Genomic DNA, 17,829 nt, shown 5'->3' with positions numbered 1-17,829 from the left:
TTTATTTTTAAAATAAGGGTTTACTCAAACACAGGTGGTACATCCCATAATCACCTGCTCTTTAAACGCATGTAGAAACTTTCTGCTTTGGTTTGAAGCCCTGAAGAAGACGAGGCACAAAGGTAAAAACCTGAACACACCTGTAAACCTGACAGGACCCAGTTTACTCTGAAAGGTAAAATATTTGGAGTTCTACCACTGAGGATATCGCAAAAGACTTCAAAGTTACCTTTCAGCAAGATATCGGAGGTTGTGGAGCGAATAATTTAATATTAAATAAAAAGTTCTATTGTAGTTAAAATAATCTGCCAGTGGAAGAAGACATTTTCATTTATATTATGGGGAAAAATGTTTGTTCCACTGGCAAATTATTTCACTCATAACTAGACATGAGTTCAGGCTACTGCTAACGAGCTGCTAATATACCCAGCTAACTGGCTAGCTAGCTAAAAGCTACATATATCCAGCTATCGTACATGTAGGGTTTTTGTTCTTGCAAATCTTTTCTGTCAGACAAAAGTTTGATTCACTCTTAAATATTTTTAATCTTAGCATTCTGTGAGTTCAGGTGGTTGAGGCTACCGCTAACTAGCTGCTAATATAGCCTTGCTAGCTACCTAGCTTAAAAGTACATATATAAATACATTTTCATGAATATTAAGGAATTATTGACTTAAAACAAGATCCTGTTTCTTGCTGGTCTGGTTTGTTTTTTTCCGTCACTCATCCAAACCTTGAATAAATCAAAATCAAACTTAATAAACTCTCGTTTGTGTCGGTATGTATTAAGAGCTACAGTATCTGCCCTGTGAATTCATCGCAGCGATATTGCAGGTTGTGCAGCTTTGTGAATGTGATTGTCCCTTTACGTGTTCATCCATCCCTCTGGGTGTTTCGTCTGTCGCCAGTAAATTTCGTGGGGGTGACCTCTGTGACCTGGATGTATACTAACGCAAACCGACGCCACATCAGGCCTCAGTTTGGACCGGCGGCGCTGAAGCGCGTCTCACCTTTGTGTCCTGATGTCTCTCTCTGATTCAATCCGCCATCTTCTGCCGCGCCTCTTTTCTCTTCTCCCAACATCCAAACCGTTCTTTTATTTTGAAATCTTTAGTGTGAGGGAGTACAGGAGGGGGTGGTAGGGTGGAAGGTGTGTGTGTGTGTGTGTGTGTGTGTTTGGGTAACTGCAGGCTGCTGGTAATTGAAAAGCCAGGATACCAGCACCTGCAACCCTCTGACCTCCTATAGAGAGAATAAGCATTGATTTCTCCAAAGAAAGGGACAGAGCGCTGGAGCAGAGAGTCGGGTGAAAGAGAAACCGGAGGAAAAAATTACAGAGGAGGAAAAGACAAAGTGTGGAGATATTATAAAGCAATAAGAAAAAATCAAACTGGAAGGGCGACGTTTATGTCCTTCCTTAAATGTTTGAAGTTTGCAGTTAGGAACAATGTTTTCCAAAGAGGATTTCACTTATTAAGGAAAAACAAACCCATCAAAACTGATCAGGTTTGATGCAACAAACGATGCATTCATGATCATTATCCGCCTTTTTCACGACAGTTTGAATCTTCTGATCTTTTCTGTCCCACAAACATGTGATGAGACGAAACTGTTAATTCTGGAAGGTGATCAATACAAAAACACAAAATCCTACCAGGAATCTTTTGTTTAGTTTCAAGTGTAAATATTTTACTTCACTTGAAATAAGACAAAATTCGCTTCCAAGTAACATTTCAGCAACATGCAGGAGTTTGTTTTTAGTCAATACTTCATTAATATTGAATAAAGAGTTTTAGTTCCTCAGGCAGATTATTTCACTCAGAAGAAAAATGTGTTGCTGCAGGTGAAATAATCTGCCAGTTTTTTACTTTTGTATTCATCCTTTATTTATCCAGGTTGTTCCAATGAGGTCCAAGATGTTTGGATAAAAAATTACAAACAAAACAAGTAAATAATCTGCCCAGTATTTTATTATCAGGTTTAAGGAAAATTTGACTTAAACTGAAAAGTTACTTGTAAGTAAGTTTGGTACCAAGATATTTTAATTAGAAAGTAGATCAAAAATACTTTGAGATTTTGTGTTTTTGCAGTGTTGGTCCCGTTTCAACACAAGCCAAACATGGTGGTGGCAGTATGATGGTGAGGGCTGATTTTCTCCGCTGCTGTTGATGAGGTCCAACGTTTTGCAGCGCTTTCCCACGCTTTACTCCACCTTATCAGGCATCAGACCTGCAGCTAATAGAAAGACAATGTCACCAGATTAGCAGCCAGAGAATGGGCTGCTGTTTCCATGGTAACGGTCCGACGAAGAGGAGCACGAGGGAGGAAGAGACGGAGTGATTAAAAGTGTGGAGGAGGGAGGAGGAGTGAACCGGGAGGGTTAAAGGGGAGAAGTGACAAGGTGGATTGATGGGAAGAGAAGGATGCTGGGATGATTAGATGGAGGAAGGAGGAACACGGAGCGATGGAGTCATTAGGGACCCAAATAAAAACAGACGGATTTACGGAGCCAGTAAAACCAGGAGAGGACAAACTGGTTTCACTTAAAACAAACAGCGGATCAATTGGAAACAATCAGTCAGGATGAAGAACCAACATGGACGACATGCAGAGGTTTACTGGTCTGAACACGGATACCATCAGTCTGATCTAAACATCCAACCATCCATCTAAACATCCAACCATCAAAACATCCAACCATCAAAACATCCAACAATCAACATCCAACCATCAAAACATCCAACAATCAACATACAACCATCAAAACATCCATCCATCAAAACATACAACCATCTAAACATCCAACCAACCATCTAAACATCCAACCATCAAAACATCCAACCATCAAAACATCCATCTATCAAAACATACAACCATCAAAACATCCATCCATCAAAACATCCATCTATCAAAACATCCAACCATCAAAACATCCAACAATCAACATCCAACCATCAAAACATCCAACAATCAACATACAACCATCAAAACATCCATCCATCAAAACATACAACCATCTAAACATCCAACCAACCATCTAAACATCCAACCATCAAAACATCCAACCATCAAAACATCCATCTATCAAAACATCCAACCATCAAAACATCCAACCATCTAAACTCAGAAGTCTCCATTAAATCCTCACTAAATAAACTTGAGTCTCTGATTTTCCCAAACCAGATAAAACATTTTGATAAAAATAAAAACTTGTATTGAATCCCATGCCTGCAGCGCCCCCTTCTGGCTGTTTCTCTAAACCTCCAGCTATAAACCACCAGAATGAATCTGCAGTAAAACATCGTTTGGGAGAAAAACGACAGGAATCAGAGTTACATGGATAAGACCATTGTGATTTCTTTATTGATTTTTTTCTTTTTATACATAGAGTGGAACATTAATTACCCAAATATCTCCTTCTTGCTTGATCGTTTTATTCCACACCACAAGTCTGCAGTCACTTCTCTTTTCTTATTTGAAACCAAAACAAAAGTTTTTACGTTTGGTCGCTGTACAACGAATAAAAATAAATCTATTAAATAATAATAAGAAGAAAGTTCTGAAACAAAAGAAACGGACTGGATGAGCTGATGATGTTTCCTGACTGACCTTTGATCCTCAGTGTTGAAGCTGCTGATGTTGAATCAAACTGAGAAATGCACTTTAATTAAAGTATTTTAATTCATATTCTTTTATTTTAATGTGATTATTATCAGTTTTTTTAGCTTCTGGTCATTTTGCCCCTTTATTGCCGTTTTTTACATCCCTGATTTTATTTTGTACCTGAAACTGAAACCAAATTTTACCCATCAGCCTAAATTATGATGCATCAGTTTTTCATTTTATCTAAATTGTTTTCAATATAACTATGGTGAAAAATTATCAGTAAGTGATTTAAAACAACTGGATATTTGTATTTTTTTATCTGAAAATTTGGTATCAGATTTTTTTCCAAATATTTTGGTTCCCATTTTGGATCCTTTGACTCTCATATTATGTATAGAGCACAAATGGTGCCAGAAGTTTAAAACTGAAAAAAAAAACTTGATTCTGAAACATACTTTCAAATCTTTTTATTAAATCTCACCGTAGTTTTTCAGTTTTAAACTTTTTTTTTTTTTTTGATGCTCTAAAAATGTTTTTGGTGAACAAACTTTATGGACTCAATTTAGCTCCATAATTCTGATTCCTGATCAAACCAACTTAAATCCTGTTTTTCCCATTAAAATCACTGGATGTTAAATTGGTGCCAAACATTTCCTGCTGGGTTTGAGGTTTGTGTTCGGTCCAAACCGTCAAACGTCGTCGATCATCATTTCATACACGCTGGAAAATATTAAACATGAAATGGTTTAATAAGTTAAATAAGCAATGTTGTCCTACAGGAGCCATATTAAAAAAACTGTCAGTGAAAATGATGTTTTACTGTAATCTGGTGACTGAAAGCATGAAATCCTGACCTGATCAACTGTTCAGCTTTCCTGATTATTCGTCTCTTGGAAACAGGAAAACGTGTCATGAAGTGAAGCAGGAAGTTCTGTTGTTCGTGTTTAAGGTCCGGATGCTGAATGGAAGACGTCTTTGACTGGAAGTGCTTTGGCTTTTTTTCAGTAGCATTGAGTTAAATAAAAACATTCACAAAAGTCTCAAAACACTGAAGAAACATCATATTTGTAAATATTTCAGGTAATAAATATGAACAATTTGGACATTTTTAGATTCAAACTGAAGATATTTTGTAAAAACATGATTTATCTCAGAAATATTCTCACTTTTTGAGGATGTTTTCAGTTCTTTTCTTCTCTATTTGATCAGATTTTATTTTTCCTCTATGATTTTGGCCTCTAAAATAATAAACTCATCATATTTCAGAGATAATATTAAAGTTTTTACTGAAATTTGTCCCTAAAACTGCATTAAATTAATCTGAGCATAAATTAGACAAATTCATTAAAAACTTAGATAATTTTCTTGTCACTCTTTTGAACATTTCAGTTTGACGGGTGGAAAAAGTTCCAGCTCTTACATCAGCAGGTCAGAGGTCATGAAAATCTAAAAACATTTTAGTGAATATTTAAAAAACAAACTGGGAAGACAATAGCTTCTTGTATCTATGCACATGCATGAAAACGTTGCTATTAGGTGAATATTATGGGATGCTACCATTACAACACAGCAAAATTATTAAAAAAATAATGGAAAAATTGTTAAATAACTGGAACAAACTGATTAAAGTAAACCGTGTAATTCTGGCGGACATTTTATCCATTTAAAAATAAGCAGAAATCAAAATAATAGAATTTAAAACGATGTATTTGTGTCTCTGTGGCGTAAAAACCAGAGAAACATCAACAAGAAAGAGAGCAGAGAGTACAAGCATTTCTCATTTTTGGTTTCAGCGTCATTTCAAACTATCACAAATTAAAAAAAATAATACAAATTAAAAATGTATAAAGCTTTTTACCCCACATTTATTTTTTTAGATTACAGTTATTTAAAAAACGGAAGAAGAAGAAGAAGTGAATAATTTATGACACAAGCTAATATAACATTGTTTCTAAACACTATGAGGTATTTCTGCAGCAGTTTGGTAAAGACGGTTCGGTCTGCGCTCAGCGTTTCGCTCACGATTTAAAGCTTTTCAACCGATTCAACAAAAACAAGAGAAAAGGAAGAAAAACGGCAACAGGAAACATTTAACTGGAAACATTTAACTGGAAACATTTAACTGGAAACGTTTCATACGGTTTTTACTCCCTAACTGTAAGTTATGATGGCGAAGCAGTTAAAATACTGAAGTGTTCGTTTTAATACATTGTTTTCATACCAAGATTGTCATACTTCTATATTCACTTTGGAAAATCACAGATGATATGAAATGTGTAAAATTATTGCAAAATACTTGAAAGTTTTATATTAATCAGGAAAATGAGTTTCTGTAAAGAAACAAGTGAAACTAAAGTTAATGAAGAACATAATGGCTTCTGGACTTATAGCTCAACGTCTGCAGACAGTTTGGTAACTTTATCTTTTAAAAGTAACCAAAACTAAACTCTGCAGGATAATTTGGACCTTTTTACGGATCATAATGACCGTTTGGGTCATTAAGTGACTCCGGTCGACATTCTGAGCAGCAGAATCTTCATCATCGGTGCTGGAAAGAGATTCTGCTCGGACTCTAACGAGGCTCCGGCTGATTCTGGACCCACGATCTTTTCAAACACTCCGTTGCTGCGCAGCAGTGAAGCTGTTGGCAGGCGGCCATCTTGTTAAAAATGGCAGCTGGTGATGAAAGAAACCAGGTTGTAATGTTTGTTCTCATTTAACTAAAATAAAACCAACAAATTAATGAATCTGAAGCTTTTAGCTCTTTTATTTTTGAACCTCCATCTTTTTTTTTTGTCTGACTTTTTGCTTCAGTCGTTCATTAAGTCCAAACTTTTATCTCTGGGGCCCAAAACTTTAAAAATTAGTTTCAGAGGATTTTTTTCTTACTTTTTTATAATAGTAATTTTTTTTACAAAATCTGATCAAATATCCAAAACATAAAAATGGCTTTGGATTATTATTAAAAGAATAATAAACACTTTCCAGATTTCGGGTTTTCAGTTGTTTTTATCATTCTTGACTCGGATCTGGGGCCCAAACAACATTATTTGGAGGGCCACAAATGGCCCCCAGGCCACACTTTGTACAGCCCTGCATTAACAGAAGGAAAAGTTGATTATTTAAATGATTTTTATATTTTCTGCTGCAAGCAAAGACGTAACCTGGATGGACTGGAGTCATAATTTTATGAGTCAAATGGAGCAAAATGGATCCAGAATAAGTTTCAAGATAATAACTTAAATATCTGAGCATTTTTATAACCATTAATCCTCATAATTAATTAAAGAATTAATACAAAATGGTTTATTTACCTGTAGCAAAGTTTCCTGTTTACTCTCTACCAATAATATCTAAAATATGTTTTCATTTGAATTGGTCTGAATTTTCTAATCGATCGGCACCAAATGAAAATGAAAATTACAGCTGAATGTGAAAAGAGGAAGAAGAAGAAGAAGAAGAGTTGTAATATTTGGTATCGTTCAGAGCCGCGGCGTGGTGCGGCGCGGCGTGTGGCTGAGCGGTGCGGCGCGGCGCGGCGCGGCGTGTGGCTGAGCGCAGACCGCGCCGACGGCGAAACGAAGCTTTGCTTTCTTTGGTTTCATCAACACAATAAGGACGGATGGAGAGAGAGAGAGAGGAAACCTCTCTGGTTCTCACTGCAGAAACTTTAACACGTCTTTTTACACACAGACAGAATCAGCAGCTGGCTCTACGGGACCCATCCGTTTCCTTCTGACCCGGAAACAAACCAGTGTTTCCATTCACACATCAACTGGACAAACTCCTCCAAACAAATGTTTGGGATTTTATTTAAGAAGCCAGTTTCAACAACAAGACTGTGATTTATCATGTCCAAACTTTTTCCACCTCTAATGTAACATTTATTCAGTTTAACCAAATAAACTATCTGGAGATAAAACATTAAAAGGTGCAGCCAGTTTTCCTGAGTTCACACCTGATGTGAATCAAATAAAATCCAGATTTAATCTGGAGTCCAAAGAAAACCCTGAAGGAGAAAAACCTCTTATGATCTGAAAATAAAAACCTTGTGCAGACGGGGATTCTCATAGAAGTTTTCATTAAAGAATAAAAGTCACTAAAAAGGCAGAAAACGTTAGGAAATAATTGATCATAGTCACTTTTGATCACTTCTGTCAGATATTGTTCAAAATAACTTTTTATTTTACTTAAATTTGGTCTTTTAGAAAGAAAAATCCTGGCTTCATCTGCAGAGTTCAGCCTTTAGAGGGAAGCAGTGTGTGTTTTTGATGGCTGTGTGTGTGGAGGTAAACACGGTTCATCAGGATTCCTGTTATCTTTGTTGGGTCCGTTTTCACCTGAACTCTGAAAAACTCCTTCCTGCTCCACAGAGGTCAGCAGGTCGCAGCCAAACAAGGAAAACTGATGCAGTGCTCATCATTCAGCAGCTGTTACGTCTCATTTTGTTTTCATTTCTGAAGAAATAAGAATCAAACGAAGCAGAAGGAGGAGAAATAAAAGCTAAACTGGCTGGAGAGTGAGAGCAAGTGTTGACATTCAGAGGTTTGAGTCTAATCTGACATTCCTACGTTGTTCTGTCTTTAGATCTAAACATTCATAACAAAAAGCTTCATCGGCTTTGAAAAGTAAAACTATCTACCAATAAATTAACAGGCCTGGAATAAGCACTGCATCTTTGATGCAACTAACATTCTTAAATACCCATAAATATTCGTCAGCAAAAGAAAGAATTACATCTAATTAAATTACATTAAATTATCAGGTACAAAACTAGTGTGTTCTAAAACACGTCATAAATAAATATGGCATCAACAGAAAGAAAAGGAACAAACAGTGTAAACTTTGGCAAAGCTAAACGTCACCCAGGAGATTTGGCAACAAAATTTGTTCACTTAAATTACCTCACAATTAAAAACAAATTACATAAAAAAGAAATCACATATTGCAAAAACGTAGGAAGTACAATAGTGTCGTAAATGTAATTGGCAAATAAAGGAGCAGTGAAAACCTCTTGGGTCAGTTTTTGGTTTACCTTCCTGTTATCTCTCGCTCTCCTCCTCTTTTTTTTTCCTTTATCTTCTTTTTATTATTTTTTTACGCTTTAGGCAGATTTAGCCGTTATTATTACATCTAGACAGAACTGCAAGTGGGAATGACATGAAAACATGGCCGCCGCCGCCGCCGCCGCCGCCTGCGCCCCGATCCGAGCCCCTCCGGCGGGCAGCGGGCAGCAACAGGTTGGGGCCAGGCGGCCGCAGGATTTCTTTGGACTAGAAGCTTCACATACAGAAAAACACAGACAGAAAACTAAGGATAAAGCTATTTGACCGAGATTTCAGCAGTTTCTCTCAGCAGTTGGAGATTTGTTGTTATTTTTTGGTTTTGTTTGTTGTTGTGGTTTAAATGGGTCAGCAGCGTGGCTCCGCCCCCTCACACAGGATCACAACACCAATATCATGGACGTCTAAATTATTTCTCCCTTATTTCTGTAGCTAAAGACATTCATTAAAATACTCTTGTGTTTTTATTTTTCTTAACTTTTCAACCAAAGAAAGCAGCATCACCTTTATTTATGACTAAAAATATAAATTAAACAAACCAGAACCAGGAGAAATATTTATTTATGACTATAAATGAAGGTGTTCCTATTTTTCTGGGCTCCTGATTCATATTTTCAACGTCTAAATGAGGATAAAAATGCAAAAAAGTCTGGAAAAATATCTGTATTCCAGACTTTAACGCCTGTCAAGTTAAATATTTTTTATCAATTTATCCAATTATGAAAATCTTGGTTAGATGGACAAACTGTTCATCTTATAGTTCAAAGGTCATTGGTTGGATCAACCGTCCAACCATCAGCATGTCGGACCCGACCGGTTCTGGTTGAACTACGATCACTCACCAGGTCATTCTGATTCTTTTTTTCTGAAATCCAATTTTTTATTTTTATGGAAATTTTTTTGCGTGATTGTTCATAGTAATTAAATCAGATTTTTGTGTGAAAAGTTCATGACCCCAAAGTGAAGAAGAAGGTAAAAATGGACGCCGATGTCTACAGAAAAATGACAGCGTTGTCACAAAATCATAACAAGATGCAGATCATAACGCAGATTTATGGCGATGATGTAAAAGTTGGATAAAATGCGACATTTTGACCTCATGTGTTTTGTAACATGTATCTAAATCAGAACCACATGTGAAAGTGGCAACATTACATTTTGTTTGGGTGAAAACATCAAAACTGGGCCGTTCAAACCTTTATGAAAAAAATCAGATATTGGTCATATTTGCCTTCCGTACAGATGAAGCCCAGTTCGGTTAGAAAACCAAAAGAAAATTCTGGAAAATTCTGGAGTTTTGACCAGAACATTTTTCACCAGTAATAATGGACGCCGCCGTTTGTTGAGGTGACAAGTTTGGAAAAAGATTTATGAGTCATAATTGTTGTTGGGATGAAATTCAGTTAGAAACACAAAATATATTGAATTTTGACCTGAATTTTGACCCAGTTGTAGCAGATTAAAAGTTTTATCTTAAGAATTGAAAATAATTTTCTTGAAATAATTTCCAAGTTTTTGTTTCATTTCTGGTTCTGATCAAATAATGTCCAGTTTCTGAGATCCAACACATCAAGGTGAGTTTGGCTGCTTCCTTCTACGGTTTGAAAAGTTAAAAAAAGGAGAAATTGCAATAGAAACTATTGCAATTTGCAATAGTTTCTATTATTAGTCTGTAATCAGACTAATAAGGAATGACAGAGATCCAGGGAGCTTCTGGTCGTACAGCAGAAAATCTTTGGTATGCGCCGCACGTTTCAGAAACCTCCCCACCGTCGCTCCTCCGGCTACATAAACTATAACAGATTTGATTAATCGTGATTTATCAAACACTAATCCTTCCAGTTAAAGTACGATGTGGTGAAAAACGTTACTTTTGATGCGATGCTCTTACAGAAACACTGGACGTGTTTCAGCGTTGAAAGTGCTTTACAGAAAATTAAAATGTGAAATTTATCGTATCGAGTCGTTAGCTTACAAGCTACAAACAGGAACAAAGAATAACAGAAAGGATCCAATGTCTCATATTGAATGTTTACCTGTTGGAGGGGGAGGAGCCTGTTGCCGGGGTCAACGGTGAATCTTTGGTTTGTTAGCTGATGAGGTTTCTGTTGTTCTTTAAACCGTTTTTTTACTTTGAAAAACTGCATAGGCACACGTTAAAGACGCTCTTCAACCGTGAGAGACATTAAAGTTCTGCCTTTTCGTCGGGCGGAGAGAAGGAGAACCGGTGATGGCGTTCTGCTTCCTCCCTCCTTCCTGTGTGGTTTTACCCTTTTCAGTCCCAAAGTCGCCTGATGCTCCATCAGACACAACAAAAGCTACTTTGCTGCTCCAGTGATGTCGTCCTTCTGTCGAACTTTCCTTCCTTGACATCGTCGCCACTCTGTTTTTTTTTTCTCCTTTTGTTTTTTTGGTAATAATTCTCATCCAAGTTTTTTTTTCCCATTTGTTGGAACAGTTAGGTGCAGAAAAAGGTTTTCTTTGGTTTCGATTTGTCAATAAATAGAAAAAGTCTCAAGTGTCCATTTTTTATCTTAAAATGTTCTTAAAGCCTTTGGCTGCTTCTGACCAGGCCGAACCTCCAGCCTGGACTTTGGGACGGAGCAGGGGCTGCTGACTGACGCCTTTGCTTTGGTTTTGTTTCATTTTTTGGTTTAATAGCTTGAGTGAAAGATGATTGATGAGGTGATGGCGGACGGACGGACGGACGGACGGACGTCTAAAACGGTTTTTGGGATGTGTTGGTATTTACATCAATCGATTCGGATCGACGGTCGCTCGGACCAATCTGCTGAATTTATGGCTGACGGCCATTTAAATGACTTATTTGCGGCTTTGGGAGCCGTTCTCTGGTTTCCACTGACCCTCAGGAGGGACGGACTGGCCAGGCATCGTCTTTAGATTGTCCTCTTTAACTATTACAAAGGCCCTGATCTGCCTGGCCGGTCCGTCCTCTGGTGGGTCCAGCTGGTACCGCGCGTACTGGTTGTGTTTTATCCTGTTTTTCTTTGTGATGGCCGTCAAAATCTTACAAAAATATCTCTAGTCTGCAGTTGGAAACCATTTCATAAGAGTCAATCTTGTCTGACAAATTTCCGTTTGGCTTTAGCAAAATGGCCGCCTCTTAATGCCACCAAGGATTGATCTACGTTACACAATAAATTAGAAGCAGACGTTTCATCCTGCTCTGGTGGAAGGAGCTGCCATCACTTCCCTGAATGAGACTGACTGGTGAAGCCGGAGTAAGCTAGCGTTAGCCTGTGGTTAACGGGGGAACGCTTTAGGGAACGACTCTTTAACGTTGTGTTTTACTTCAGAAACCATCTCTGGATGCGTGTGAGGACTTCACCGCGTGTTTGTGACGCGCACCGAATGGACTTCAGCCACTGTTTAGAAAATAAATGGCATCCTGAGTTTTCTAAGATGCGAAGCCCACTCGGGTCGGCCGCCGGCTCCGGTTCTATTGCAAAGAAAATGTGCTTCGACATTGTGCTCACTCACATGTAGTTTGTACCACCTAGCCTAGCGCTCAGGGTTCTGATGAAGCGCGAGCTAAACGCTGTTGGGTCGTCCGATGAATGTTTGTGCTTGCATATTTCGGCACCACCTTCTTTAAAGAGTCGAATGTTTGAACGCTGATTCTGAGGTGAAGAATTGTCGTGTAGGTGAAAACTATCGTCCTTTCCCTTCGTCTATCTTTGGTTTGGTGAAGATAAAAGTTCCCTCAGCGACCCAAACTGTCTATTGCTTGAACTGAAACCCAACTCCTGATTGGACCTTTGAGGGCGAGAACAGAAGAGTATTTCCACAGAAAATGTCCCAGAGCATCTGTCACATTCTGCAGTCATAAAGCTTTCCTTGGTTTGGTGTTTGGTTGTTTCCTAGCTTATATTGCATAATAGAAAACACACATTGTCTTCTAGTCTTTGGTTTTTGGGCTAGTGTGTCAGCCTAGAGGAGACATCAGCAGTGGACAGTTGAAGTCTATGATTTAGAAGGTTTTTCCCCTCCAAAGTGAGGTTTTGTATGTTTTTAATGAGTTGACCCTCCAGCTTTCTTTATGTTTAGGATAAATTTGCAGAAGGCGATTTGGCTACAAGTCGTGGCAGTGAGCAGCCCCTCTCTCTGTTTGTACCCTCAAGGAAAGGAAGAAAAGAAAATCGTGTAAAAAGTTTAAGTTTCGCTTCAACCGGACGAAACCTTGAACCCGGTTTGTCCCGTATCTCCGTTTTCCCGGCTCCCCGTCGTCTATCATGCTTTGGTACAAGTGCTGGACGCCGAGGACTGGGCGCCGGGGCTGGCGCCGTCGTCTGTCCATTTGTCCAGGCTCCGGCGGCGGGCGTTCATGAAGAAGTTGCTGACTGTGGTGAGTTCGAGGCCCAGCTGCTGCGAGATGGTGAGCTGCATCTCTTTGGACGGCCGCTTGTTCTCCTTGAAGATGGCCAGCAGGGTGCGCCGCTGCAGGTCGGTGAAGACCAGCCGCGACTTCTTTGGTGTGTTGTTGCGATCCTTCCCCGTGTCCTGCTCCTTCCGCTTGCATGCTGGGAAAAAAAACACAAGGCAGGAAATCAGAGTTTGGAAAAGAGGGAAAATTAAAGTTACTGTTAGTTTGAGGAAATTAGGATTTTTCTGTTTTGTGGCATAAATATTTGTTATTCAGTCACTGAAGTTTTTCACAATTCTGTGATCAAGCAAAAAAAGATTCCCACATTTTTTCACCCAAAGTTCTTTGAAGAATAAAAATGTTTGAGTTTATGTTGCAAAATTTGCAACACAATTACAGAAATTCACACAAACCTAACAAATTCTCACATTTTTACTTCAAATGTCTCACTAATGTGAATATTTATATTTATAAATGTATTAATGTATATTATTTTAGCATTTGTATTACAGTACATTACATTAGTTTGAGAAATTCAATTTATTCAGAAATTTTCTACAAAAAAATGAAAATTTCTGAGATTCAAAAGCAAAAAATTTTCTAGAAAAAAACAGAAATTTTGAGGTTAATCTCAGAAATCCTCCAGAAAAAAATGGGAAATTTCTGAGATTCAAAAGTTGAAGATTTGCTAGAAAAATCTCAGAAACTTGGAGATGAAATTCCCTGAAAACTGGGAAACATCAGATTTCTAAAAGTCAGAAGTGTTCGAGTTTTGAAACATTTAAATTTTCTTATGTTTTCTAGAATGTTTCTGAGATTAATCTCAACATTTCTGAGTCTTCTGGCAGAAATTTCTCTTTTTCTTTCTTTTTTTCCAAAAGTGCCAATGATCTACATAAATAAACTGATTTCATTTAGTTGAAGAGCTGCAGGTTATAAACTCCTGTTTTAAAATAACCAAAATCAAACACTAACATGTAAAGTTTTGCAGTAAACGTCTTGTTTTGAGCAGATAAAAGTGACATTAACGCCTCGTGGCGAGAAGGCCAGGAGGTCTGGGTGCGTTTGATTTGATTACCTCCCTGAATTAAGTATGCACGAGTCGGAGCCCGGATGATCAATACGAATCCGGTTAAGGACTCTGTAACAGAACTGTTATGTAAGGGGAAGCTACCCTTGCTGTAAACACACACACACACACACACACACACACACACACACACACCGCTGCGCTGCTCTCTGTCAGTTCATCAAATCTGCATCACCTCTGTCTGTCGGTTTTGTTTGCCGTTTGGAAGAAGATCCTGTTTTTCTTAGCCGAGGTGAACGAAGGGCATTTAAAGCTGTTAGTTCCTGATAGAAACAGACAGGTGGCGCTGCTGATCTCTGGATATAAATTAATCTGTTTGGAAGATAAATAATGATAATTTAACTCTAAAACAATTGTTAATCCCCAGTAGGGATCAGTTAATGTTCAACCAGCTTCCCCTCCTATGAATCTGTTTCCTTATAATGTGTAACGTTTTATTTGCCTCTTTTCTCTGATCAATGTATTTACTCTCCTATAAATATCCCAGGATTCCTTGCTCCGCTCGTTCACCCTTTATATTCGCGGTTATCGTCGTTGAAATGAGAATCAGGAACATCTTGTGCTTCAGTCCAAAAATCTGTTGGTTTGGTTTTTGTTGATTCGGCGTTTAAACGTGACACAATCCTGGACTTTACACGTAGCAGGACAGCTGGACGGATCCGAGGAAAACCATCCAGCTGCTTCTCCAGACAGAAACACAAACCAAAATTTAAACGCTGTACAAACACACTGCATGGTTTAAACCCCAATAACAGATTAAATCTGCAGCATTAGAACCTTAATCTGTATTAGAAGTGACGACACAAAGAAAAATCCACTTCAGTTACTATAATAACCTGCAGACATCAATATGTTTAGGATTTCAAAGGTGTTTTCACTGGTAGACTCGACCAAATTTGAAACATTTGTGACATTTTCAGCTGCAGTAGCAGCCTGTTCCCCTCCTGGCCTGTGGGGGCGCTGCAGAAAGAAGCACTGAAGGAAACGACACAAAAACGAGAAATGGAGCGGCGTCAGATTTTAGCGGCTGAAGGATTTTCCTTTTCTTTGGTAAAAAACCACGAGACATTTTTTCTGCTAGTATTTTGCAAATTGGAATTTTGAAGATAAATTCACATTTTTCACATTTTTCGCTAAGATTTTGTATATTTCACCAACATCATGAGTCGTGATCGACAACCAGATGTTACTACTGACGGAAATGACGAAGGCGACAGGAAGTGGTCTGCTGATGGGACGACATGTTTTCATAACGACGCATAGCAACAAATTTTGGTGGACGATAAATTATCCCTGGAGTTATTGAGATAAACAATAATATTGTTGTTTTGAGACCATTTTCATGTAATATAATGCAACAATACGTCCTCAAAGATCAATAATTCTAATAAATTTTTAACACTGGAACTGGAAGACATTTTAAATATCCAAAATAAATAAACCAAACAAAAGAAACAAATAAAATGGCGTCTTTGTAAACAAAACTGTCCTATTTGAGACAGAAGCTCCAGACTGAAGAAAGAAATTACAAAAACAATAAATCATGCAAATGGAAATTATGGAGCTTATTTTAATTTAACGTGATTAATTGATTTATTGCTGTTGTAACAGGCACTAAACTTATTCACATGTAGTTTTATTTCTTATTTAAGTGCGTTTGCCTTATTTGATTTTCTCGATCAGGAGCGATGAGAATGAAGCCAACGATCCGATCCGCGTTTCTCCTCCAGTCTGGGTTACAGTGAGGATCAAACACACAATTATATTATTCAGGAAGGTTTACGGCTCTGAGGTGGGGGCGGTTATTCTTTAGAGGTAAGGGCTGAATCAATGGGGTCGATGCGGCAGGTTCCTCTGCCTTTCATCAGCTCTGTGTTGTAGACATCAGCCGGCCGCTAACAGCGTCTCTAACCGCACAGCAGGAAACACTAACTCAACATTTCTGCTGTTTCTCTGCTGCTTCGTCACATGAAGGTTTTCTGTCTCCTGTTAGAGGAAATAAACCTTAAAAAGGATAAAAAGATGAGAAATATGTCCTCAGATACGATGTGTGTCCAACAGACTTTATTTACATCTAAATAAACTTATAAATGGCTAATTTAACAGTTGAAGCACCAAATGTACCTTAATTAGCATTAATAGCATTAGCACTGAAGCTAACATTTTGTTTGCAAATCCCAGCTAACAGCTTTTCAAGTAGCATTGTGGCTAGCTAGCTGTTTCAGCATAAAAATCGTTTTGTGAAAACATGAAATTTCTCGTATTCATGAGAGAAACAAGAAACTTTCCTGTTTTAACAAATTTAGCTTTTCGTTGCTACAGATAAAAAACTTTTCGCTTCCATTTTGTGAAACTAAAGAGAAAATTTCTTCGTTTGAACCACATCAGCTCAACCGACTCATCCATCCATCATCCATCCATCATCCAACCATCATCCATCCATCATCCATCCATCATCCATCCATCATCCATCCATCATCCATCCATCATCATCCATCCATCATCCATCATCCATCCATCATCCATCCATCATCCAACCATCATCCATCCATCATCCATCATCCATCCATCATCCATCCATCATCCATCCATCATCCAACCATCATCCATCCATCATCCATCATCCAACCATCATCCATCCATCATCCATCATCCATCCATCATCCATCCATCATCCATCCATCATCCATCCATCATCCATCCATCATCCATCCATCCATCATCCATCCGTCATCCATCCATCATCATCCATCCATCATCATCCATCCATCATCCATCATCCATCCATCATCCATCCGTCATCCATCCATCCATCCATCCATCCAGCTGTCATCCATCTGTCATCCATCCATCCATCCATCCATCATCCATCATCCATCCATCCATCCATCCATCCATCATCCATCCATCCATCCATCCATCCGTCATTCATCCATCCGTCATCCATCCATCATCCATCCATCATCCATCCATCATCCAACATCCATCCATCATCCATCCATCATCCATCCGTCATCCATCCATCCATCATCATCCATCATCCATCCATCATCCATCCATCCACTTCCTGCTTTACAAAACAAAACATTATTTTATTGTTTTTACAGCCAAAAACTACGGGGTTTGATGAAGGTATTTATCAGCACCATTAAAACTCACTGCATCATCATCATCATCATCATCATCATCATCATCATCATCATCATCATCATCATCATCACCATCATCATCACTTTCTCCTCTGTTGCAGTAAAACTGCTGAGTCTCAATTAAATCATCAAAGTTTCTTTCATCAGTTTCTCACGTCTGCATGCGTCAGTGGAAAAGCAGTCGATCACGCCAGCCCTGCCATCCAAAGGTCAAAGGTCAAGTCCTGCAATCTGCTCCTCTGTTCTACTTTAAAAGCCTTTTTTGCTCTTCACATGAATGAAGCTGGAGTATTTGGTCTGAAGAGCCGCCGCCGCCGCTCTCAGTCGCTCTTCACTGTCTGAACCAGACGATTGGACCGTCAATAGAAACACCAAGTACGGCGTTTTATCGACGGAGAAATGGAGGAACATGTGAGAAAACAACTTGTTTCAACTCTTTGTATCTTTTCCTGATTGCTCTTTAGAACTTTCTGAACTTTAAACACTGATTTGTGCCATGATGGATAGAAAAAGGCCTAGTCCATACACAAACCTATG

General features: G+C 38.4%; 1 protein-coding gene across 1 annotated transcript in view; it reads right to left on the bottom strand.

Annotated features, from left to right (window-relative positions):
- Window positions 1-3,332: 3,332 nt before the first annotated feature.
- The window catches only part of onecut2 (one cut homeobox 2), a 40,294-nt gene continuing 25,797 nt past the window's right edge, over window positions 3,333-17,829 (bottom strand). The window contains exon 2 of the mRNA XM_032570744.1: window positions 3,333-13,210. Coding sequence (XP_032426635.1) covers window positions 12,921-13,210 — 290 coding nt within the window. The 3' untranslated portion in view covers window positions 3,333-12,920. The remainder of the gene's footprint in view (window positions 13,211-17,829) is intronic.

Source organism: Xiphophorus hellerii, chromosome 8, assembly GCF_003331165.1.
Source record: "Xiphophorus hellerii strain 12219 chromosome 8, Xiphophorus_hellerii-4.1, whole genome shotgun sequence".
In the NCBI taxonomy this organism is placed as follows: Eukaryota; Metazoa; Chordata; class Actinopteri; order Cyprinodontiformes; family Poeciliidae; genus Xiphophorus; species Xiphophorus hellerii.
This window is presented reverse-complemented; position numbering and strand designations above follow the sequence as displayed.